Source organism: Anastrepha ludens, chromosome 6 (assembly GCF_028408465.1).
Source record: "Anastrepha ludens isolate Willacy chromosome 6, idAnaLude1.1, whole genome shotgun sequence".
Lineage (NCBI taxonomy): Eukaryota > Metazoa > Arthropoda > Insecta > Diptera > Tephritidae > Anastrepha > Anastrepha ludens.
This window is the reverse complement of record NC_071502.1, coordinates 110,217,789-110,243,166: the sequence shown is the minus strand read 5'-3', so window position 1 is coordinate 110,243,166 and position 25,378 is coordinate 110,217,789. Positions and strand designations below refer to the sequence as shown.

Genomic DNA, 25,378 nt, shown 5'->3' with positions numbered 1-25,378 from the left:
CGATGAACATACCGATCAACGTAAATAAAACAACATTGATTTTTCTAGTCATTATTTTCAGCGAAATGTACTTTTTTATAATTTTTAATAAAATATTTAAATGGTAACGCAATAAAAGTCAATTTTACCGAGGCGATAAGTCTTTACCAAATCGATTGCACCTTCGAGTGCTGTGCGTTCAGCAGCACAATTAAAAATTTATTATCGATAATTCTACTTCTAATGGCTTTACGTTGATTACAAATGCTATCTGGCCTTACTTTGAAAATTATCGCAAGGTGGCACCATCGTTGATACCACTTCCTCTTTTACTTGACATTCATACTGTCATTTATGTTTTGCTACTTCCACCATTCGCTCGATCTGCTGCCACAGTACGCTGCTGAAGCAAGCGTCAACGCTGTCATTTTCTCTGAATCGTTGTTGCATGTTAGACGGCTGACTGGCATTGTTGGGAGTCGAATAAGAGTCAACAAAAGCAAAAATCAAACACAATTTTGCAAATAGTGAAGCGCTGCCTCAGTCAGTGGCTGTCAAATCTTCAGCGATTCGTATAGAGAAAAATAAATAACAAAGTCTACACTAAAAAATTGAAAAGAAACGGTGTGTAAAGTCAGACACAAAACAAAATTGCCAGCTGCGTGAAGGATGGATGGCTGGTAATAAAGGGAAAATAATATAAAGATTTGAAGTTTAAAGTTCAAATGTTATTCAAACTATTCGATTTAAAATTTAAAGTGAAGTGCGGGTTTGCGAAAAATTATATAAGTACGTGCAAATACATATTTTTGGGCGAATACATAAATTGCGCGAACACACGGTCTGCCAGCGGAGTAGGAGAAGAGCCGCTCGTTCTCAAAAGACTGCCTGGAATGTCCATATTGTATATTTCCAAATTGTTATGCTATAATTGGTGAAACGAAAGTCTCAACAGCACTGGCTGTAACAAAACTGTATTTTGTCTATCCATTTGTTTTATTGCACAAAAATATCGATTATACGTAAAGCCATTTTCAGCTCTAGAAATTTGTGCAAAAGTGAAAATATTCCAAAATTACGCGCGGTGAAAGGAAGTATGTACAGCCGTATGCTAACAACAAATCAGTTATAACGCAAAGGCAATTCACGTCAATGGATGTACATACATTCATTTGTATATAGTTAGTATTTTGTCCACACCTCGCACAGGCTCTTGTAACGTTGAGCCTTTTCAAATTAATTTGTAACCTTTATTAATCGTCTTAACTCTAACTAAGTTATTTACAAATTTCAAACACTCTAGACTTAATTGGCATTGCAAGTGTTTTGCAATTTGTGCATTGAAAGCTGAAAGTGCAAGTGAAAATATTAGCGAATATAGAAATAAAATGGCTACAGCGGCAGAGTGCAGCGAACTGGATCCGCGTATTAAGGTGAGTTGGTTTGTGAATAATACGCACTCATATTCACATACTGGTGGGTCAGGGTTATGCAGATTTCGAGTTTTTTCTTCTTGAAATAAACAAAAAAAATTAGTTCTTAACTAACTAAATTTTAAGAATGTTTGTTTTTATGAAGTTGTCAAGTTTGTATGTAGAGTTTCATAGAACAACGCGGCATTTTGGCAGGCATGCTAATGTGTTCTCTATTCTCCAATCCTCGGTCGATCGTTTTCATTGTTGTTGCCAAAAAGTGTTCGCGAAGTGGCTTAATTAAGCACGTTTGGAAGAATATTTTTGATAATAAAATGTTAATAAGACTTAAAGTATTGTATTATTTGGTCAAAAAATTTTAAATCAAATATTCAATCAACAAAGAGCCGGTAAGAAGTGTAAACTGTTCCTTTTCGGTGTTTGTATTAAAGTGAAATAAGCGTGCGTAATAGGGCATTATTTGAAACTTATGCAGAAAATAAGCATTTTTAACGTTAAATTTTCATACTAAAAAATGATATAAATCGAAAATCAGATACTTTGACTACATTTTGGTGTAATAATTTTTAAAGGTCCACATGCACTTGGAAATTATTAGCAAAACTTTCATGTTGGAAAGCCAATCTACCTTCGTTTTTCTTGCACGACTTTTTAACAGCGACAATTTTTAAAGCCTTGATGAGTGAGTGAGTAATATGAGTACACAAACCGCGGAGGGGATAATAAGCGGCCTAATTGTTATCTTATTAAAGCCGTTTGCCTTTTGATCGTTAACTTTGCTATTTGGTTAATGCTTTGGTTGTCCTATACAATAACTGGATGAATATTTCGCCAATGTAGATTGACTTATTAAGTTACGGCTAATTTTTTAATAATTTGTTGCTGCACGAAATAAAGACTGAATGCCTAGTATACTTCTTTAGTATCAACAAATGACATAGTAACCTTAAATAACGACAATCCAGCCCTTTTTTGCATAGGCGGAAAGCAAAAGGTTCAAGATTAGATTACTTTGGATATCATTTTTGTTTATACTTTGTTGTTGTTGTTGAGGATGTGGTTGTTGTTGGTGGTGATGGTGTTGCTGTTGTAGTAGCAGCATAAACATTCCCCATACAATTACGGCGAATGCTGCGGGAGTGACAGTTCTTGGCCGTATATAAATCCGGGTCGTTCTGGTAACGTAGAACGGACTGCCGTGTTCAGTTCATACTTGTTGAGTATGATTGCTGGCATCATAGTTGTTGTCTCTTCCAAGATTGATATTATTGATTCGAAATAGGTGCGAGACATTGAAGTGCCTTTGTGAGTTATTTTCCCGCTTTGTCCTTATCAGTCGCTATTGTGATAAATTTGCTACTTTTTTTGATTGTGAATCAGAATCTGCTGGGCCTTTCGTGCAAAGGAATGCTATGTAGATATACATATGAATGTGTCTCTAGTATTACTCTTTTGGCGATTGGTATTACACTACTCTTGAGTATTACTCTACTCTATAATAAAGAATATCGCCAGAATGAGAGAGTTGATCTCTCTTACTACTGATAGTCCGATGCAGATATATCTGATCAATTTGGCTAACCTCAGCTAAATACTATTCTCCTACACATCCAAATAAAATGTCGGCTTTATAAAGTTTCATTAGATTTTTTTTTTATTATTTCTTGTAATTAATTAAAAAAAAAATCCATTCATCAAACTTCCATTATGACACAGAGTTGGAATTACAGCAAAACAGCTGATATAATTAAAATACATACATACCTACACACATAAATATGTTGTAAAGAAAACATATCTGGCGCAGCGTTCGTTTAGATTAAAAATGGTTACAAAATTGCAAATTGCTGTTACACTTGTGCTGAGCATTCCTATTAATCACCATTTATTATATAAAAAAACACATTTTTTTCATATTTGCTTTTTTTCATTGGTGAATTGTACGAAACAAAATTCTTATTAAATAACATTTGTATTCTATTGTTATTTTTACATAAACTCACGTCGCGTTCCTGTGCGTCTTAAATTTTTTTATTTAAATATTTAATGTATACAAATCTATCTTAGTTTTTTCTTTGCCTATTCAGCGAATCATTAAAAAGCAGCACATTTTGTGTCAGAATTAAAAAAGGCACCCACAATTTCGATTTTATTACAATACTTATTGTGCGTTATTTAGTATATGTAAATTAAGTTGTGCTGCGTTAGTTGCGTGTAGCTAAATCGCTTTGGCATTTGCGTGCTGCCCTTTTACGAGAGTATTTGTCTAATGTACATATATCTACATACGTACAGATGGATGTGTGTAGATATATTTGTTTATATTTTTAGTACACTCCTTTGAATGCTTTCTCTTTGCCATTTCGTGACGCCACTTATGCCAGTGATGGGTGCATTTGGCAATGACCACTCACGTGTCTATTAACCTAGAAACGGAAAATAAAAGTATAAGGCATAAGGTACGAAAGCAGGGGCACATATAAATGCTGAGTTTAATTGGAACATTTTCACTTATTGGACGTGCCATTATTTCATCTTGGCTTTATTTTTTATAATATAAACAAAATAAAATATAAAATAAGTTTTTATGTTTAATTTACTTTTGTTAGCGAATATAAAGGAAAATGGCTTTAATAATATCATAAATTACCTTTATTTTTTATAATAAAAAAAGAAAAAAAAATAGTAGTTTTTTATGTTTAACTTATTTTTGCTAGTAAATATAAAGGAACATGGCTATAAGAATAACTAACCTTGCCGTTATTTCATTTTACTTTTATTTTGTATAATAAAAAGGGGGGCGGAAAATTTAATCAATTTTTATGTTTTTTACCTTTGCTAGTAGATATAAAGGAAAATGGCTTTAAGAATAACAAACCTTGCCATTATTTCATCTTACCTTTATTTTTTCTAAAAAAAAAGTTAATAATTTTTTATGTTTAAATTAAAAATGGTTTTATGAATAACTAACCTTGCAAATAACTTTTTACTGCATTTTGACGAACTAAAAGCAATTCTTCTCAAACTACGTGCTATGCTCCATAAAAAAAATATTTCACTGCACTCTTTACATGCAAATCAGGTTAGCTCAATTATAGTCCAAGCACATTACAATTAATAATTATAAATTATATAAAAATATACATATGTATGTATGTATATTCATATGAAAAAAAACATATACTTGATCTTGAATGCAATTCAGCTCAGCTCAGCAAAAAATTTCACTCAGTATAGCAACTTTTAAGTGATGAAATAATATTATGAAAGAATATTTTCAATATTTATTTACATTCCATGCAAACAACAACACAAGCTTTGTTTGCAAATGTTACCAAAAAGTCATATTAAATTCTGCAAAACTAAATGGGGTTCAACTTAGCCCAGTTCAGCAAAAAATAATTTCTTCCCTTAAATCCAATTCAGCATCTGAGTTATACAGCTAGCGTTATATTCCATGAGAAAATGTATCTATTTGCATTTTTTTTATAAACACCACAAAAAACTTATTCAGCTCATATAAAATTAGGAGCTTTCAATAAAAAATACTTAGCTATGCTATTTGCAATTAATTCAGCTGAGCGGAATTACAGTTATAACAAATTTATACTTATTTTATAGAAAGATTTTTTTAATAAAAATAAAACTATTACTTTAAGATGTATCTATTTGCATTTTTTTATAAACAGCACAAAAAACTTATTCAGCTCATATGAAATTAGGAGCTTTCAATAAAAAATACTCTTCTACGCTATTTGCAATTAATTCAGCTGAGCTGAATTACAGTTATACAAATTTATACTTATTTCTTAGAAAGATTTTTTTTAATAAAAATAAAACTATGACTTTCAGATGTATCCAGTTGTATTTTTTTTATAAGCAGCACAAAAAACTTATTCAGCTCATATGAAAATAGGAGCTTTCAATAAAAAATACTCTTCTACGCTATTTGCAATTAATTCAGCTGAGCTGAATTACAGTTTTAACAAGTTAACTTATACTTATTCTTATAGAATTGGTACTTAAGTCCAAAGAAATTTTTTTATCAAATAAAAATAAAATTAGAATTACTTTCCGTCCAAAAATAAGCTCGCAAATCAATTCAAAGCATGGTGAAATATAATTAACGAAAAAACTTATTTAAATATGCACATCTTCTTTAATTATGCTGCGTTAGTAATTTATAAAAAAAAGCTGAAACTCGCATATTTTTGGAAATAAATAATTAAAAAATATTCCTAAGATCTCCGTAGATAAAAAATCATTGAATTAGAGATGCAAAGTTTAATTCAAGTACGAGTATATGAAAAAGAATATCCACAAAAAGTAACAAAATATTTGTATTAATTAATATACAAAATGTGTTTAGTTCAAATTGGTCTGAAATATGCGGAAATACTTTGGAAACACTTGGTTCCGCGTATAAATAAATATCGGGTGTTTTAGCTGGAAGCGAACTATCGATATCGATAACTATGGCTTGACAGCTGAGAATGGAAACAGAGTTGGATTTTCTGTTCAGTAAGGTTTGACAAGATGGTGTGAGGTGAATCGGTTTCACATGAATTGTTTAACGCCAGATCAACGCATCTAAATTATGGAAATTTACTTTGAAAAAAAAAAAGAAATAAATAAAAAAAATCTGTTCGCGAAGTGCATAGAGCGAAATGTAGAAGCAGACGGCAAAATGTTTCAACTTGTTAGCCTTCGTCCTTTGACTACGAGGAAAATTTGCGTAAGAATCTTGGATTTTACAGAATTTTAAGGATTAAAATACAACCCGTGCAAGAATTGAAGCCAATTTACGAGTGTTTGCGTCGCATTTTTGTTGATTGCGCTCATTAAAATTTATAACTCAGATTTGTTGGAAAAAAGAGTAAAAAATTTGATTGATCGAATGGACTGTGTAACTCGTAGCCCGGGCGGACATATGTATACCGGATATTACATACATTCAAAAAATAAATGCCATGAAATTATAAACCAGATTATAACAAAAAAAAAAATGTATTTCAACAATATTTCTGTTTTGTATGATTTTTTTTTAATTCTCAAGCTTTTAGAAAACGCCTGATATTTTCATAATTACTTAATTGTCAACTGTCAATTAATAAAAATAATTCAATTGGACGAAATGCTCAAAATATATTATCCTCAATCTGAATATCCAACCTATTTAGCTCTTTTAGCAGCAGAAAACCGTATACTTTTTGCCTTTGAAAAATTTTAAGCTAATATATATATTTTAGCATTTTAAAACAAATTCAGCTGAGCTGAATAAGAAGTTTCTTACAAAAAATGAATTCAGCCTAGCTGAATTATTCTGTCAAGAGTGGCCTAAAACAAATTCAGCTGAGCTTAATAAGAAGTTCCTTTCCGCTTAAATTACCAATATCAGTATCTTAAAGAATTGCATTCAGCTTATCTGAAATATGCTGTTAAAAGTGGTTTAAAACAGATTCAGCTGAGTTGAATAACAAGGTCCTTAGAAAAAACTGTCCGCTTAAATTGTCAATATCAGTATCTTAAAGAATTGTATTCAGCTTAGCTGAATTGGTTTGTTAAAAGCGGTTTAAAACAAATTCAGCTGAGCTGAATAAGAAGTTTCTTTGAAAAAAAAGCTTTCCTCTTAAATTGCTAATATCAGTATACTAAAAAAATTGCATTCATCTTAGCTGAATTATGCTGTTAAAAGTGGTTTATAACAAATTTAGTCGAAAATTTACATGAGGTTTTTCTTTTCTTTTTAAATTTTAAGTACCTATCTCTTAATATACAATTCTGCTTAGCGGAGGATTTGTGTATACCGTTATTTTTTATTATTTTAATTTTTTGCATTTTCACATTATTACATTTAAACCTATTCAGTTAAGCTCCATCGTATTCAGCTCAAGTCTAGAAATTATATAATTTTATTTAAAATCTTTTTTTATATATTTAACTCAATTCAGCTATGCTGAATAGTATTCAGCACAACTGAAGAAATTGGATTATTTTAGAAACAAGCCTTTTAAAATTTTAAATATTTATAACTCACGTTTAAGCCTATTCAGCTTAGCTGAATAAAAATAAAATTCAAATTTATAATTAAGAACCATGTAATTTTTTCAGTTATTATTATTGCCTTTCAAACATACAAGTAGATATGTACATATATATTTGTCTTTCATTTTTAAATATTATTTATTATATTTTTTTTTCACACATTTCTACTTTCCTATCTAAAAGTCTTTCTCACATGCTTTAGTTCTTTTATTAGTGCTTTCCCCTCATGCAAATCCTCTATAAACATTAATTAATTCAACAAATTGCCAGCTGTTTAACTAATTTTCGCATGTGTTATAATACTTAGTAATTTTTTGCGTCATGCAGCGGTAATTTTGCACCGCGCACACATCCTTGTTTTGCCATCGTTACGTTTTTATACGCAAATCAACTCAAAACTCATTTCTGGCGATATTATTTTACCCAAGATTTTGTCTTTTCGCCTGCGTAAGTCTCTCAGCTCATATTTGTGTACACAAGGAATTTTGGCTAATGTTTTTGTTATCTCGCCTATTCACTTTGCTCACTTCAATGGCATTGCTTAGCTTTTGAATAAATATTATGATTTCAAGCAAATGCCAAGTTCACGAATGTATATCTATCTATTTCAATGATAATAAGTATGTGCATATGTTATTTGAGTTGGAATTCGATAATATTATTTAGTTCTGGTTCAAGTACTCTAGTACTTTGCACTAAACCTTTCAAAGTACTTTAGACATATCGAGTTTAAAAAGCTAAAGGAAAATCAGAAATTATCAAAATAAATTTTTAAGGCTCTAGTACTTTTTACCACAAAAAATAAAACAGCTTACTTACAGGAGTATGGGGGGTATATAGTATAGGCGTTAATTTTGAGTCGCTTAATCAAAGTGATGAATTTGGAGGTATCGGATTTCAAATTGAAATAAAACAATGAAAATTCAAATGAATTGGGAAATCTTTATTATTTTTGTGTAGAACCAATCATGACACTTATTTTTTAAATATAATCCGTAATCGGCTATCCGTATACACCAATTTTAAATGACTCGCTGGAGGGCTTCGGTCGGTATCTCGTGAATAACTTCAGTAGAGATGGCGACCAATACCTCAATCGAAGCTTTACATGCCCTCACAAATAAAAGTTCAAAGGTGTGATGTCACACGATCTTGGTGGCCACAATCCGAGATGAGAGATAAATTGCGATCCGAAACGACGGCGCAGTAAATCCATCGTTCCGTTCCACAGGCTTGTTGGAACCAAATGTTGTGGCATCAAAAAGTCGTTTATCATGGCGCGTTCGCCATTCACTTTTACATTGGTGCCAGATTTGTCTTTGAAGAAATATGGACCGTTGATTCCTTCTGTTGTTTTCAATGGATGTAATGGCTGTTCTTGAGTGACTTCGGGTTGCTCTTCAGCCCCTTACGACTTTGTTCAGGTGCCAGACTTTCCACGATTAAATACCAATGAATACTCAAAAAATTATGTATTTAGTTTGACAGCAGTCACGCGCGATCTGTCAACAAAACCCTGTTCGAAAAAGAACCTCCAATCTGATCATCCTGTATTACCTAGATGTAATTCAGCGCGTCGGAGTGATGAGCATACAATGAAGCGTTTAGAAGCATTAAATTGAGCTAAGCTATAAGTCAAATCTCAAATAACTAGTTATTAAATCCTAGATACGCATAAGAAAAAAATATTTTGCATTTAGTAATTCACTCGTTCTTAATTGTATGTGTAGAGGCCATTGTTAAAAATTTCGTTACTAAATGTTGACTTAATGAATTTTTTTGAGCTGTAAGATCAATTCAGCGCCACTTTTTGTTCTTTTAAAACATGCAAGCATTTCATGCCACTGCAAATAAATTCAGCTTAGCAAAATTGCTATGACTGAGGCAATTACCTTTTTATAGTTGCTAATTTTATGCAGAGGCTGAGAAATGGATTCAGCATAGTTTTGCTTCAGCCTGTGTAAGCAAGCAACTACTTAAAGTGCGTTTAATTAATATTTTGACAGCATAATATAAATTCAGCTCACCTGAATTGGGTTTAATTGTATTTTGATGCATTAAAAATTATATTAAATTATATTATTATTATATTAAAAAAAATAATAGAGTTCAAGAATTAAATATTAAATGCATTTTAATTGATTTTGAAACAATTCGCAGGACACGCATTCAATTCAGCACAGTTTTATATCAGTCTGTGTTTGCATGAAACTGTTTGAAGTGTATTTAATTAATGATTCGCTAGCATAATACAAATTCAGCTCAGCTGAATTGCATTCAATTGTATGTTAATGCATTAAAAACTCATTTTTACCTAAAAACATCTAGCATAAAGAAAATAGAGTTTAAGAATGAAATATGAAATGCAATTTATTTGGCTTGCAGTTTAGGGTTTTGCTTCAGACTGTGTATGTTAGCAACTTTTTTAAGTGTATTTAATTAATATTTATATTAAGTGTATTTAATCAATATAATATTAAATGCATTTTATTTGGCTTTCAAATAATTTTCTGGCCATGCATTCAATTCAGCACAGTTTTATTTCAGTCTTTGTTTGCAAGAAACTTTTTCAAGTGTATTTAATTAATAATTTGCTAGCATAATACAAATTCAGCTCAGCTGAATTGCATTCAATTGTATGTTAATGTATGAAAAACTCATTTTTACCTAAAAAAATCTAGCATAAAGAAAATAGAGTTTAAGAATTAAATATGAAATGCAATTTATTTGGCTTGCAGTTTAGGGTTTTGCTTCAGACTGTGTATGCTAGCAACTTTTGAAGTGTATTTAATTAATATTTTGGTAGCGTAGGGAAAATTCAGCTCAGCTGAGCTGAGTTTAATTGCGTGTTAATGTAATAAAAATTAATGTTTTGGCAGCATAATACAAATTCAGCTCAGCTGAATTGCATTCAATTGTATGTTAGTGCATTACAAATTACTTAAATTGATTTTTTATCCAAAGAAACTCATTCAAAAAGAAGCTGAAGCTTAAGAAAATAAATTATGAATGCATATTAACTCATTTAATATTCATTTAAATTTATTGTCTCAAGTAGTAATAAATTTTTTGTGAAACACGTTTGTTACTCAAGTAAAACATTCAGCACTTTCTACTGTGTATTCAGCTGTGGTGCATTTCATTATGCCCCTTCCAACCCGCATAGTACGTACAAACAGCATAAATGCATTGTCACGAAGTTGATTTTTGTCTGTAATAACGCGAATTTCCCTAAAATGAAGTTAAATGGTCTATGTGAATCGATTTTTTTCAATTTACTGTAAAATTCTTTTACTTATTGCCTACATCTACATAAATTTATACGTTTTCACCACCAACAATTCTCATTTTATTACTTTTATATCCACTAAAGCAGTTCAGCATAAGTTTCTTTTCATGGTTTCCCAATAGCTTTTCTTTTCGGCGGCTCGTGCGATTGTGACCTTTCCCTTTCCATGCATTTCCCTTGACACACATAGATTTACAGCCGTTTATGGCCTCGCTACCCTGTGACTGCTTTGTTTAGTCAATCATAAGCGAGTCGTTTGCACGTCACAGCATAAAGGTTAGTACCTTGGTAAACATACTATTATTTTTAAATATGCCCGCGTACTAGAAAACGATAATCGCTGATGGAAGTCACACATTAAATATTGATAAATCTATTGTATGGCGTGTATCTAATCAGAAGCAAGACAAGCCGATAAAAATGCCTTGCAACTTGAGATTTTCACATGCCTTGGCTAGTTTTTTCAATTTGTAACTAAGTCAATGTTATCTCAAGTGTGCGAGCTTTTAGTTTATTGTGGAAACTAATACAAGTAAAACAAAAAAGGCACCAATCTAAGTTTATCTAAATTAGTTAATTATAATGCAAATTTATTAATTTTTCCATAGACGTCTAGTCTGCGGTTGAAGAGACCACTCGTTGGTCTGAAAAGGCCATAGTGAAGCCCGGAAATTAAATGATTATATTATATATAAATCATGAGGCTAGCGTTGAGTAAAAAGCGAGTTTCCGCTAAGATAGTCATCCTCATCAGAGCCCTTTACGAAAACTCCGAATTGGCAGTGTTGCGCAACGGCAACATCAGCGACCAACGCAGGCAAGGTTGTCGCCTGGCACCTCTTCTCTTCTCCATTGTCCTAGATGACGTTATGAGCCAATTGACCCTGCACAAAAGAGGCATTGCATGGAGTTTCACCAGACATCTTGATTACCTGGACTTCGTCGATGACATCTGCCTCCTCTCTCACAAACTCACTGACAGGCGGCGGAGAAGATGAAGATGTGAACTGCAGGCTGAACAAAGCAAAGGCGGTATTCGGGCGGATGCATACAGTATGGCTGAGTTGGCGTTTATTCGCACGACAGTTGGTACTTCGTTACTGTAACGATCGGCCAAGGATTGCCACTTCAGCAGTACTCCCCAAAAATGTAAGGGGAATGTTTCATGCTGCTACAACGACAAAAACGGGACGGCTGTGCTCACAGTTGCGAAGAATTGGTTCAACAGAAATGTGTGGGAGATTCCTCATTGCTTCTACAAGATCCAAAATTTGTTGTGCAATAAAAGTAATTTTTAAAATAACAAAAAATTCAATAGTTAGAATTCATATTTCAAATTTCAAGGCGAATCTATTCAAAGTGACATCCAAGGCGAATCTATTAAAGGTGATATCGGTAAATCAGCTGTGTTTTTTTTTTTTTTCTTTCGCCGTTTCCATGTGACTGTCAGCCCAGAATGAAATAAGGCGAATTCATGCTTTGTTTTCTACTTAGCCAATACTATGCTTTGACAATCAAATGTAATATATAAAACATTGTTGTTGGTCTTCTGCCACCACCTTTCATGAATGCGCCTTGGTGATATCATTAGAGCACCTGATTTGTGCTCTTTATTATTTGTTTTTACTGAGGATTGCCAGAAAGAGGTATTTATTTACATTTTATTTTAAGAATTGCGTACGATTTTGGTTTAATTTTTCAATCCAACCATCAACAAAATGAAATCATCTAAAAAAAATTATTTCTGTAAAAGCGAATTCATGCGCCTTAGAATTAATCAAATTGCTTTGACAATCTGAAAGTCAAAAGCAAAAACAAAGTATACGTAAATTTAATTTCTTTACTACTTTGCATAGATTCGCCTTGATGTGAGTCTCTGCTTACCGAAGTAATTGTGAGCAGCTATTCGAGTAGATATTCTTTGTCATAAAAGTTTAACTATGACTCATTATGATTTCAGCTGCTTCTTTGCAAAGTTTAGAAAAAATATTGGGTTATTGATTAGTGCGCAATTGAATACCTTCCCTTCTGTTTTGCATGCTTATAATTTATATGTACAAGGAAATTATAATAGAGAGCTGAATTTATAAAAAATGTAGAGAAAATAAATTAACTGTTTTCATTTTATTTTAATGGCATTAATTGACTTCTGTGCCAGTTTTTGCGTATTTGAGTGCTACGCTTAAAAAAAATTATACATACAATATTAAATCACAGAACAATATCAGATGCTGCTGAATTCACTATAGGTGCGCTGAATATGGCTTGAAGTCAATTTAATGGGGTTAAAATTATCTCTTTAATATTTGTAACTTAAAAAAGTTGAGCTGAATTGTGTTCCATGGAAGTTATAGCTTAAAAAGTTAAGCTGAATTGTGTTATATGGAACTGGGTATAATTTGTTGATATATTTATATCCAATATTCCTATAGCTTACAAGAAAATCATGATACTATAGATTGGTGAATTTATTAAGAAGTAGAGAAAATAAATTTACTGTTTTAATTTTATTCCATTAATTGACTGCTGTGCCAATTTATTGGCACAGAATAATACATATTAAGTCTCAGAATAATATCAGATACTGCTGAATTCACTATTTGTGCGCTGAGTATGACTTGAATCCAATTTAATGGTTTTAAAATTATCTCTTGTCAACTTATAATTTAAAAACAAATGAGCGGAATTGTGTTGTATGCATATTAATATATTATATGTACATACATATATTAAATATTCCTAGAGGTTACAAGAAAATCATAATAGAGTGCTAAGTTTATAAAAAAAAGAGAAAGCAATTTCAATTTTATTTTAATAACATTAATTGACTTCTGTGTAAGTTTTATGCTTATTTAGAGTATCATTTAAGTGCTAAGCTTAAAAAAATTTACAATTAGACTCGTATTTGAGTACTAAGCTTAAAAAAAATCTACAACTTAAGTCTCGGAATAATATCAGATGCCGCTGAGTTCAATATATATGCGCTGAATATGACTTCAAGTCAATTTAGTGGCTTTAAAATTATCTCTTAAATATTTATAACTCAAAAAAGTGGAGCTGAATTGTATTGTATGGAGCCGATAACACCAAAAAAAAAAAACATTCTAAACTCTTAATCGACCAAAGCGTTTGTCTTCTTTATTCTTGCAAAGGTTCAAATGCGCTAAGCCGATATAGAAAATTTGTATCAAACAATGGAATTTGACTCTTTTCTATTCAAATTTCCTTTACACAACTCTATTTTCCTTTTACTTAATATACTTTTTCTGAGAGATTTCTCTGATCTCTGCAAATCAAACAAATGCTTATCACTGCTGATTAAGCCAAATAGCACTTGTGACTTACCTCTGCCTCAAATACCGTCACTTTGCTCTAACATTCATTACATTGAAACGATAAGAAAACCAAGCGGAAATTACGTACTTTTTAGACTGGCATTTATGGGCATATCTGTTAGATATTTAAAGACATATGTATTGAACAATTTCTGAAACGAATAAAGACTGCATACACATTCTCATTTCTCGCTAGATGAATTACATACATACGAGAACGTAGTTTGGCTCGATACGCTTCTACTCTCTCGCATTTCTACTGCGTGTTGCTGAAACAAGTTTTCGTTATTTTGTTTTGTTATTTTCTTAATAATGACACTTGCGAAAAATGTAGCAACCAAATTAAACAAATAAAAATTGTTTTTATTAAAAGTTGATGACTACATTTAGCAAACGTCTGACTACCTAAAAGGCATTTCAGCTTTTTCGAGGAAGTGATGTCAGACACAAGCTAATATTTGGCTTGAAAAAATGCGGATACGCTTTAGTTTGAGGTGAGCCCGTCCTGAGCGTGTCCTTCCACACAATGCTTATTCTCAGAAGTTTTATTTATCATTACAAAGAGCTGTCAATAACAGACTGTAGTAGGGTAGTAGGCGGTAGACTCGCTCCACCATCTAACCGTGCAGATATTTTTGAAATGAGACGCCGACAACATGTGCCGTTGAATGCAAATGCACGATATTCTTTCAAGTACAATATTTGTTGTTATATTTAGTAAATAAACCCTCACCTGTCTATAGCTGCTGTTCTGGCCTCGGAGGCGTTCAGTATTACTATTTTCCCCACTTAATTTACATTTGATTTGCGTCAAGTTGTTTATACCAAGCCTTCGTTTGCCGGGCAACCACAACGTGATGTTAAACTATGCTTATTTCACCGCCCCGCATATGCCCCAGCAATCATATTATATATGTACGCTTGTGGTACAAAACGTGCTAAGGTTGCGTTTGCAATCCATTTGTACAGGAGGCGTTTTGAATTGTTAATATAATCAATTGTTGGAACAAAAACAAAATTCTTTGCCGGAGAAATATTTGCAAATAGTGATACTACCAATCACTAATAGGCTTAGTTGGCTTGACTGCTTGGCTTATAAGCAGCTGTTTGTAGTTTCAAAAAACAAAAAAAAAACCCAAGATAGTTTGGGGGTAATTCCATAATGCTACACAAATGTTAATATAAATGCTGTATCTAGTTGTTAGTAAATAGTTGTGGAATTCAGCAACTTCTGATATATATTCAGCTGAGCTGAATATTTTTCTAAAAAGCAGGAAAGGGAAAAATTCACAAGAAATGTGAGTTAAAATATATTCAGCTCGATCTTTTCTTTATTCAGCTCATTTAGAACGCAAAACTTAGGTTATGGCGATTATCTAAGAATGCCTTAATACATCAACAGACTTTGAAGACGATTACGCTCAATTAAAATGGTTTTCAGGCCTTTAAAATTTATAAGCCTTATAAGCGGCTCTTTCAAATAAAAAAAAGAAAGTTCAGGAAATTCCATAGTGCCACAAAAATATTAATATACATATATGCGTTATTCAATTGTTAATAAATAGGGTTTGAATTAAGTTACACGTGATATTTATTCAGCTGAGCTGAATATTTTACTAAGAAGCAGAAAAGGGAAAAATTCACAAAAAATGTGAGTTGAAATATATTTAGCTCGCTCTTTCCATTATTCCGCTCACTTAGAACATAATAAGTAGCTTATGGAAATTATCTAAGAATACCTTAATACATTCAGCAGGCTTTGAAGACAATTGTTCTCAGTGAAAATGTTTTTTGGGCCTTCAAATGTTATGTTATCCGTCTTCATACATTTAGCTGGCTTTTGAAGATAATTGCGCTCATTTAAAACGATTGTTGGGCCTTCAAATGTTATTTTAGCTGTATTCAGCTACGTCTTCGTGCATTCAGCAGACTTTGAATGGCTTAAAATGGTTTTTGAGCCTTCAAATGTTGTTTAAGATGTGTTCAGCATCTTCTTCCTCATTATTTAGTTCACTTAAAATGCGAAAAATAACCCATAGCAATTATTTAAGAATACTTTAATACATTCAGCAGGCTTTGAAGGCAATTGTGCACCGTTAAAATATTTTATATGTCTTCAAAATTTATTTTAGATGTATTCAGCGCATTCAAAATGCAAAAAAATTACTTATATTATTTATACTATTATTGAAGAACACCTGAATACATTCAACAGGCTTTGAGGGCAATTGTGCTCAGTTAAAATATTTTGTATGTCTTCAAAATTTATTTTAGATACATTCAGCTCCGTTTTCCTCGTCATTCAGTGAACTCAGACAGCAAAAACAAAACTTATAGCGATTATTTAAGAATGTTTTCGTATATTTAGCGGGCTTTAAAGACAATTGCTAGGTTAAAATATTTTTTATGTCCTTAAAATTTATTTTAGATGTCTTCAGCTCCGTTTTCTGCATCATTCAGCACACTCAAAACGCAAAAAATAACTTGCAGCGATTATTGAAGAACGCCTCGACATATTCAGCAGGCTTTGTAGGCAATTGTGCTATGTTAAAATAGTTTTTATGTCTTCCAAATTTATTTTAGATACATTCAGCTCCGTTTTCCTCGTCATTCAGCGCACTCAAAACGCAAAAAAAAAACTTATAGCGGTTGTTGAATAACGCCTTGATATACTCAGCAGGCTAAATTATCATTCAGCACAGTAAATTAACGCAAAATTCATTTTAAATGCATGGAATACATGCATTATTGGTCTTACATCCCTTCAAATTCTAAATTGCATTAATAGTTTCATCTAAAAGCTGCAAAACTTTTTTGGGGGAATATCAAATCTTTTTAAGCAAGTTCGAAAGCGTATTCAGCGCAAGTGAAACATGACAAAAGTGAACATAACCGGATGAAGACGTCATATTAATTAAATTTATTATATTCAGCACCCATTTAACTTAGCTGAATTGCGCTTAAATTAATTAGTTTGCACATACTTTTTGCTTTGCTTGCGTTACACTAACCACCTTTAGGACTCACATATCACAAGCAATTTACTTATCTCACTTAACTTTAATAAATTACACTTGCCTTTGCACAAAAACTCCAATTTTAGCTATCACATGCCTGATTTTATTTGTTGACAAATTCCTCAAGCCGGCCAATAAATGCTACTTATTTTATCACGCGCTTTATAAGGTAGACCAACAGCCCAGCTTGTAACATTTTGCTTGCGCTCGCCATATGAGTTTTTACAAATATTTACTTCAAGCATACAATAAATAATAATAGCTCTAAATTTAATAATACCAACTAATCTAATCGTTGCTTTAAAGGTCAGCTGCTTTCGTATGGAATTTAGTGCATAGCTACGTTGATTGTCAGATATAAAAACGGCTGTGTGACATATGCACATAGGTTAGTTATTTGCGTGAGCGTCAATGTTTATGAATTATGAACAAATATGCGGGGTTAGCTTATGAACAAATATGTGGGGTTAGCTGAATGCGTCATATCGAAAAGAACGCAACTATATAGCAAAACATTTTAATTTCTTAAAATTAAATTTCTTATGGCCATTTAGCAGCGCTGAATATGTGCTGAATAACTTGCAAGGGTTTCCATATTCAGTTCAAAGTAATTTTTCTCTTCTAAATAAACTTTGAAAATAATTAAGCTTTTAATTTAAATCATTTAATACTTAATATTTTGCATACTAATTCCCTATATGTTTTTTCTCTATTTGCAGGTAATTATTGCTGATCACAAACTACTACTGTCAGATTGTAGTTCTACGTCGCTGATGAAGTTCTTATCTATGGGTAGTAATTGACACTCAAGTTGTCCCCAGCACTCGAATTATGTACACAAATGGTTTACGGGCAAATATATCTTTCCATGACTCAAGCTATTTAAAACCGGACATAATAATCGTATTGAAATAGTTACCACGCGTATCTGATGATTCATATGGGGCGGCGTGCTGTTTGGGGGTGTAGGTAGGTAATTTTTTGTGACGTTGTAATACGCGACTTTCGTTTTGTTTTATTTTTTTTATTCTACTTTGCACACACGGCAAGCTGGTCTATTTCTTGACTGCTTTACATATTTTAATTAAGTGTGTCTGATAAGTTCACACCGTTTGGTGTTTTTTTATATTCAAAATATGTGCTTTTGTGCTCTACTCGGTATGTAATTTCTGTACTAAAAGCGCTCTAGAACAGCTTAAATTCATTGCTTAGAAGCCACAGAGTTGAACAATTTCACTTTTAGATCTGTTTATTAAATTTTACTACACACATTTTTTTTGTCATATTCTATTTAAATATTTTAAATTTATTTCTACGGTAATTAACCCTGAACCCTCCGTTGCGCACCCTTGTTTGGCCAGACAGGCTTTTTCGACTTTGGACGTGAATTTTTTTTATCCTTGTTCACACAAGACTCAACCATCGTACACTGTTCTGCACTGCTGTTTTTGCATCGTCCCATGTGATGTCGGCATGTGCTAGCTCGCGCAACATCGACCTTCTCCAAGTAATCTTTGGCCGATCGCGACTTCTGCTCCCTTGCGGGTTCCAGTCCAGAGCCAATCTCGTGATGATATCTGGTAGTTTTCTAAGCATGGGTCAATTGGCTCATAACGTCGTCTAGGGCGATGGCGCAAAGAAGGGGCGACAGGGGACAATCTTACTTTATTACGCCTGCGTTGGCGGCGAATGAGTCACTGATGTTGTTGTGTAGCACTGCCACGATGAGGCGGATTATCTTAGCGGGAACTCCCTTTCTACTCAACGCCAACCACATTGAGTCTCGTTTGATTGTGTCGAATGCATGTCCATATAGCGGGGGGCGCCACTCAACTGATAGTTCTACTATGATGCGAAGAGTGTTCGCTAGGTCAACAGAAGTTTCGTGGTTAGGATTTTGTAGATGGCGTTAAGCAAGGTTATTTCTCGCCAGTTGCAGTAGTCACGCAAATCGCCTTCCTTGGGCAGCTCCGGACATAGGCATTCATTGTCCGAGACGGCGGTGACGTGGGGATGAAGAATTTCCGCTGAAATTTGCGGGTAGGCGATCAATATTTCTGGATGTATGCCATCTTCGCCCGCGGCTTTGTTGAGTTTCGGGAATTTAACATATTTCTATTATAGCTAACGATATGGATATAATATTTTAAAAAGGATCCTCAAACAGTACGAAAAAAAGGTCCGACCTCGGTGCTCGGTCCTCGGTTTTAAAAAATGTGTCCAACGGAGAGTTAAACTACTGCTTTTTGCTGCTGACTCTAGAAAACTAGCGAGAGTACTATTTTTTAACTCACTAGGCAACTGGTCAACGTTCATTTGTATTATGGTATCCATATTTGATAAATAACTTAATAAAATTTTAAATAGTGCGTTTATAAAACTAGAAAAAATAATACGAAATACTGGACTAAGAATTAACACAGAGAAAACAAAGTTTATTGTCCGATCAAGCTCCGGTTTAAGGCATGATGTCCTGCTGATCGGAGACAATGCATTCGAGAGTGTACAAGAATGCACATATTTGGGTATCAAAATATCAGCCAATAGGATACATCAAAGGCAATAAATGATAGAGTTCCAGCAGCGAATATGTCTTACTTTTCTAGTTGGAAGCTGCTTAAGTCTCTGCTTATTATCTCGCGACCAAAAGTCAAGGATATGCAAAACCTTGATACGCCCCATTAAGTAGTTGCGAACTATGACTGCTAAAAACGAGTGACTTTAATCAGCTAATGGCATTTTAAAGAAAATATATGAACCGTTAGGACTGCAAGACGATACCTATGCAATTAGATATAATCATGGGCTGGAACTATTAGCAAAAAACGAAACTATGATAAAATTTATAAAATCTCAGCGGATAAAATGGCTCGGACGACACTTGTTTAGAATGTCTAATGAGAGATCAACTCGAAAGGTAGTTGAATTACATTCTGTTGGAGGCCGCAGAAGAAGACGCCCGAGAATGGCTCGAAAACGTGGAAGTTAACCTTGAAAAGCTAAACGTGCGGCGGTGGAAGGAGGTAGCCTTAGACAGAGACAGATGGCGCAATATTATGAATGGAGCAGGGGTTCACCAAGGACTGTGATACTGAAAAGAAGAAGAAGAATACAATTTTATACTCGCACAAGCTAAGTTTTTTTGTAATATTCTACTAAGTAGAGTTTGAATTGCTTTTTAATACATTTACACACTTTAAGACACAATTCAGCTGGGCTGAATTCAATGCAACTTTCATTTTACGCCCTTACACGTTTGCTCTTTTTAATAAAATCGTATTCAGCTACGCTGAATTGCATTATCGACATCAAAACTTAGTAATTATGTCTTTAAAAAATTAATATATTGGGCGCGCCAAATTGTTGCTTTTAATACTTCCACGTATCTGAAGAAAAACTAAATTTTTTTATTTTACTTCTCGGCAAATTGCAATTCAGCTGAATTGCATATGACTTTCTTTTTTTTTGTGCAAAGTTTACTTACCATTTCCCCAAATATTTATAAAATATAATATGTTGCTAAAATTTTATACTCGCACATGCTACAGTTTTATGTATTATTCTACTAAGTAGAGTTTGAATTGCTTTTTACCTAATTTAAACACTTTAAAACACAATTCAGCTGTGCTGAATTAAATGCAACTTTCATTTTACGCCTTAAGACGCGCACTTTCTACAATAAGATCTTATTCAGCTGCGCTGAATTGTAACATTGGCATGAAAACTTACTAATTACGTTCTTAAAAATTTTATATATTGCTTTAATGCTTTAATTAGACAAATTGTTACTCGTGGAAGTATTACGTAGCTGCAGAAAAGCACTTAATTTTTTTTCACTTCTCGGCAAATTCCAACTCAACTGAATTGCATACGACTTTCTTTTTTTGTGCAAAGTTTACTTTCCATTTTTAATTTCTACTCAGCTGCATGCAGACTAATTAATTTGAATGCAATTTCGCTTAATTAAGTTTTCTAAGCTCTATATAAATTTTCGTTCGTTTGGCCGAATCGTAAGAAACGTTGAATTTTCGCTTGCAAAATTACATCCAAAGCCGTTCAACCAGCTGAGGTGTACAGTAAAATATTTCCATCAACAAAAGGCTAAATTTGTTGCTATTGGCTTCAATATTACACCTACCATTTACCCAAGAAATCCCTTCACTTATTCCCAACCGCTGCAGGTGGCTTTTTGCTAACCACCTGCACTTAATGATTTGAATGAATACACCACGAAAATCTCGAATGCAACTTCCTGTAATTTTCGTGCAAATTTCATAGCAGCTATTTCCTGTGCTTACCCAGGGGCTATTTTCAATGTTTTTCTTCCGTTGAAGTAAGTTTGTCAGTTGCATAAGCACCAGCTTCAACTTTATGCAACATTTTGCGTCAGTGAATTATACTTTATTTTTATGTCTGTCATTGTGCCATTGCGTGTCTTTTGTAATTATTTCTATATTTACTTTAATGGGCAGTGCTTTATACAATTTTTGTGCATATGTATGCATTTTCCCACTGGAATTCACATATTTCTTTCGGATATAACTACAGATATGCATGTAGATATGTATGTGCATGTGTGTGTATATATGCATGTATGAATTATATTCCAAAGGAATGCTGAATTCTTTGTCAGTTAACGCATTTCATTCGCTGGCATGTCAATGTTACTCTTCGCTTATGGAAGCTTGCATGCTGAGGTTGTCTGAGTTGTCTTTTATCTTTGCATACGTTCTCCACTTGAAGCAGCGACCCTGAATAGTCTGCCATTGGCCATTGAGTTCTTTATCTTTTGAATACCCGTAATACAAACTTCTGGCATACATTTTTTATAGCAGTAAATGGAACTTTTTTCGTGCAAACCTTTCACAAAATCCACTAATTATTATAATTTTACAAACATGATTTTGGTTTTGGTTTTTCTTTGTCATTCTTAGTTTTGTGTATGATTACTATTCATTCTTGGTTCGTATTCATTACTTTCTGCTTTGAATCGCTTACCTTTAATGTTATTCAAGGTGTCAATGATTTTTCTTATCTTTTAGAAAGAATGAGTTTCAATGTTCGCAAGCACCCTCTTCGAGTCTTTTATAGAGCTCTCAATTTTGTACGCACATTTTCAAACAGCTGGACAAATAAGCAATGAGTGCACACACACCTATTTGATGCACAATTCGTCTAAAATTTTCGACCGTGAGCTCGAGTATATCGAGCTTTTGCGAGTAATGCGAGCAATAATTTTGTCAGCACTTTCCATTTTTCTCGGCACTTCTTTTTTTAAGTTTTACAAATAATTTATTGTATGCACAGTGCTAACGCCGCTGGGCTGATGAGCTTGCCAGACACGAGACCTTGGAGACGGTTTCATCGCAAAATGAAAAGATTGGGGTTGCCTTGAGAACCTGTGGCCTGCTCTTTGAAAGATGGGCCCCGCGTCAATTCGTCGAGTGCTGGGATAGTGCGCATACGTGCAAAGTCGCGTGATCTTTCTGGCTACGGGTAGATCGGGGACGCTCGAGGGAACATCAAGGCTAACAAAGGTACAGCTATCGAATTTGGTAGGCATTCTTAGAGGACATTGTCCGTTAGGTGTCCATGCGGTGAGACTTGGGAGTCTTTTCTGCAGAAGCTGTCTGGAAGCAAGGTGGCACCATCTCAGCACCTTCTTTTCAGCTACCCTGCTCTCGTCGGGCAAAGATTTAAACATTTGGGCTCTCACTTTCTCGCTACACCTACGGATATCACACATCTGATGAAGTTCATCTGGAGCTTGAAGCTGCTAATACTCTAATCCGAAGTCCCTTCTTCCTTTTTTTCCACCTGTCAAGTGAACCGGACTGTATAAAAAGGATTATATACAGTCACTTTACAGTATTCATGAATTACTATAATTTGCTTTGTGGCGCCATCTAGCGGTTCGTTAAATAAAAACAGTATCAAAAAAAAAATTCTTCGTACCAAAAAAACCCAAAAATTACGTTCATAATATTTTAGAAAAATATTATTGTTCATATTAAATTTCAATTATTTAAATATAGCTTCTTTTAAAATTTAGGAGGCTCGAAATTGACTTCGAAGCTCTGCTCTAATGGATTTTATTTCTTACAATTTTATGTAAAATTCGAAAATGCTGGAACGAAATCGAAAAAAATTAACCCACCCTAATGTACTAATATATCTATTTCGTTCGTAATTATTTTACGTTGTCATCATGCAGATCGATGATGCATAACGCGATTTGTAACGTTTTGTAAAATTTATGCAATACATTTTTGCTTTTGTAATTTATGTAAATATATGCTAATCATAATGTTTAGCGTTATGGGCACAAATGTTTTGAATACAAAAAACATTTGCCGAGCTATAAAGCTTATTCAGCTCATTTTTTACCCTGCTGAATTGCAGCTAAAATGTATTCAGTGCTGTTAAAAACATTTTTTTGGCATATAACGGTGATATGTGTGAATTCAGCTCCGCTGAAGAGCATACGGATTTATATATGCTACTGTAAAATCTTTTAAATGCTAAAAGACATTAGCTGAATAGTATTAATACATTGCTGAATTTGATTAAAAATGGTATGTGTACGAACTACACATTTTTCGTGTTTTAATCTCGTAATGCCCAGTCTACCAATGTGCAAAGTGCATTTTTAAGTAAAATATGTGCATATATTTTTTGATTAAAATTGTGCTTCCACTAAGTTGCTAACGTGTCTAAAATTCGGTTATTCATTTTGAAGTAAGATTTAAAATTTATTCATTCCGCTTCAATTTAGTGCAGCCCTCTCTTCATTGTGAATTTTAAAATTTAAGTAAACGCTTCTTGGCTGCTTAAAAGTATTTTCCGCTTAATTCAGCGCGCGCTGAGTTCCGTCCAAATGCTTCTAAGCAAAATGAGAATTTTTTATGAAGTTTACCATTATTATGTTAAAAGATATAGATTTAAAAATGTATATACACTGTTGGTCTTAGGTTAGACGCACCATCGTTTTTTTTTAAACAAAATCAATTATTTATTATCATGCTTGTTCTAATTGTCCAAAATGCTTTTCCTATCAAAGTGCGAATCTTGTTCGAAAAAAAATGCTGACAGCTGGTTGATTTGCGAAAAAATAACTGTACATTCGGAGATTATAGAAATGTCTATGGCAATCACACGTGTTTTCGGTTGATCATTGAATTAGACGCAGCTTAAATTTCTTCGTATTGCGTGGACAAGTGTAAACTTTCGTATTGAGAAAATATCAAAAATAAACAAATAAAGTGTTTTCGAGCTACATTTGAAGAAAAAAATGGGAAAAGCTGCTGTTATGAGCTTATTGGAACGTCAAAAAGTAGACTTTCTTCACTCCCAAGGACTGTCCAATCGGAACATTGCCAAACAAATAAATCGTAGCTTCAGAACTGTTGACAGATATTTGAAGGATCCAGAGGCATATGGAAATAACTTCAAAGGGGGGAAAAAAGCACTATCAAAACAAGCAGTACGCCAAATTGTTAGAATTGCTTCGAATTCGACTAAATCTGCTGCTAAGATCAAGGAATTGGCTGGAGTAAAAGCAAGCCTATCAACTGTTCAGCGTACGATCAGAAATGCAGAACACCTGAAGCGTCTAAAAATCAAGAAAAAACCCCCTTTGAATGCAATACGCAAAGAAAACCGGCTTCAATTCGCGAAAGAATACATGACGTAGACTGTCCAATCTGACACTCGACTAAATGATTGGCGTTCAGTTGTATTTACTGATGAAAAACGTTTTAATTTAGATGGCCCTGATGGATTTCAATATTATTAGCACGATTTGCGGAAAGATGAGCTATATTTAAGTCGCCACCATAGCCGAAAAGGGGGAATAATGGTTTGGGGTGCTATCACGTTTTATGGAACAATTTACTTGATTTTTATCGATCAAACGATGAACGGCGATCGCTTCAAAACATTGTTGGAGTCCGTATTTCCAAAATTAAAAGATCTCTTTGGACCAATTCCTTGGATTTTTCAACAACACAATGCTCCTGTTCATAACTCTCGAGTAGTAAAATCTTTTATTTCGAGTTAAAACGTTAATATCATGACCTGGCCACCATATTCTCCAGATCTTAACTTAATTGAAAATGTTTGGGGCTCGCTAACACGGAAGGTATACGAAGGAGGAAAGCAATACGAAGATAAGGAAACATTAACTGCAGATATTAAACGTGCTTGGAGCGAGATTTCCTTGAACTACATAGATTCCTTGTATCATTCTATGAAGGACCGGATTTATGAAGTTATTACTAA

At 33.4% G+C, this 25,378-nt stretch overlaps 1 protein-coding gene across 1 annotated transcript in view; it reads left to right on the top strand.

Annotated features, from left to right (window-relative positions):
- The first annotated feature begins 393 nt into the window (after window positions 1–393).
- Window positions 394–25,378, top strand: part of LOC128867951 (SH3 domain-binding protein 5 homolog) — a 72,839-nt gene continuing 47,854 nt past the window's right edge. The window contains exon 1 of the mRNA XM_054109590.1: window positions 394–1,412. Coding sequence (XP_053965565.1) covers window positions 1,368–1,412 — 45 coding nt within the window. The 5' untranslated portion in view covers window positions 394–1,367. The remainder of the gene's footprint in view (window positions 1,413–25,378) is intronic.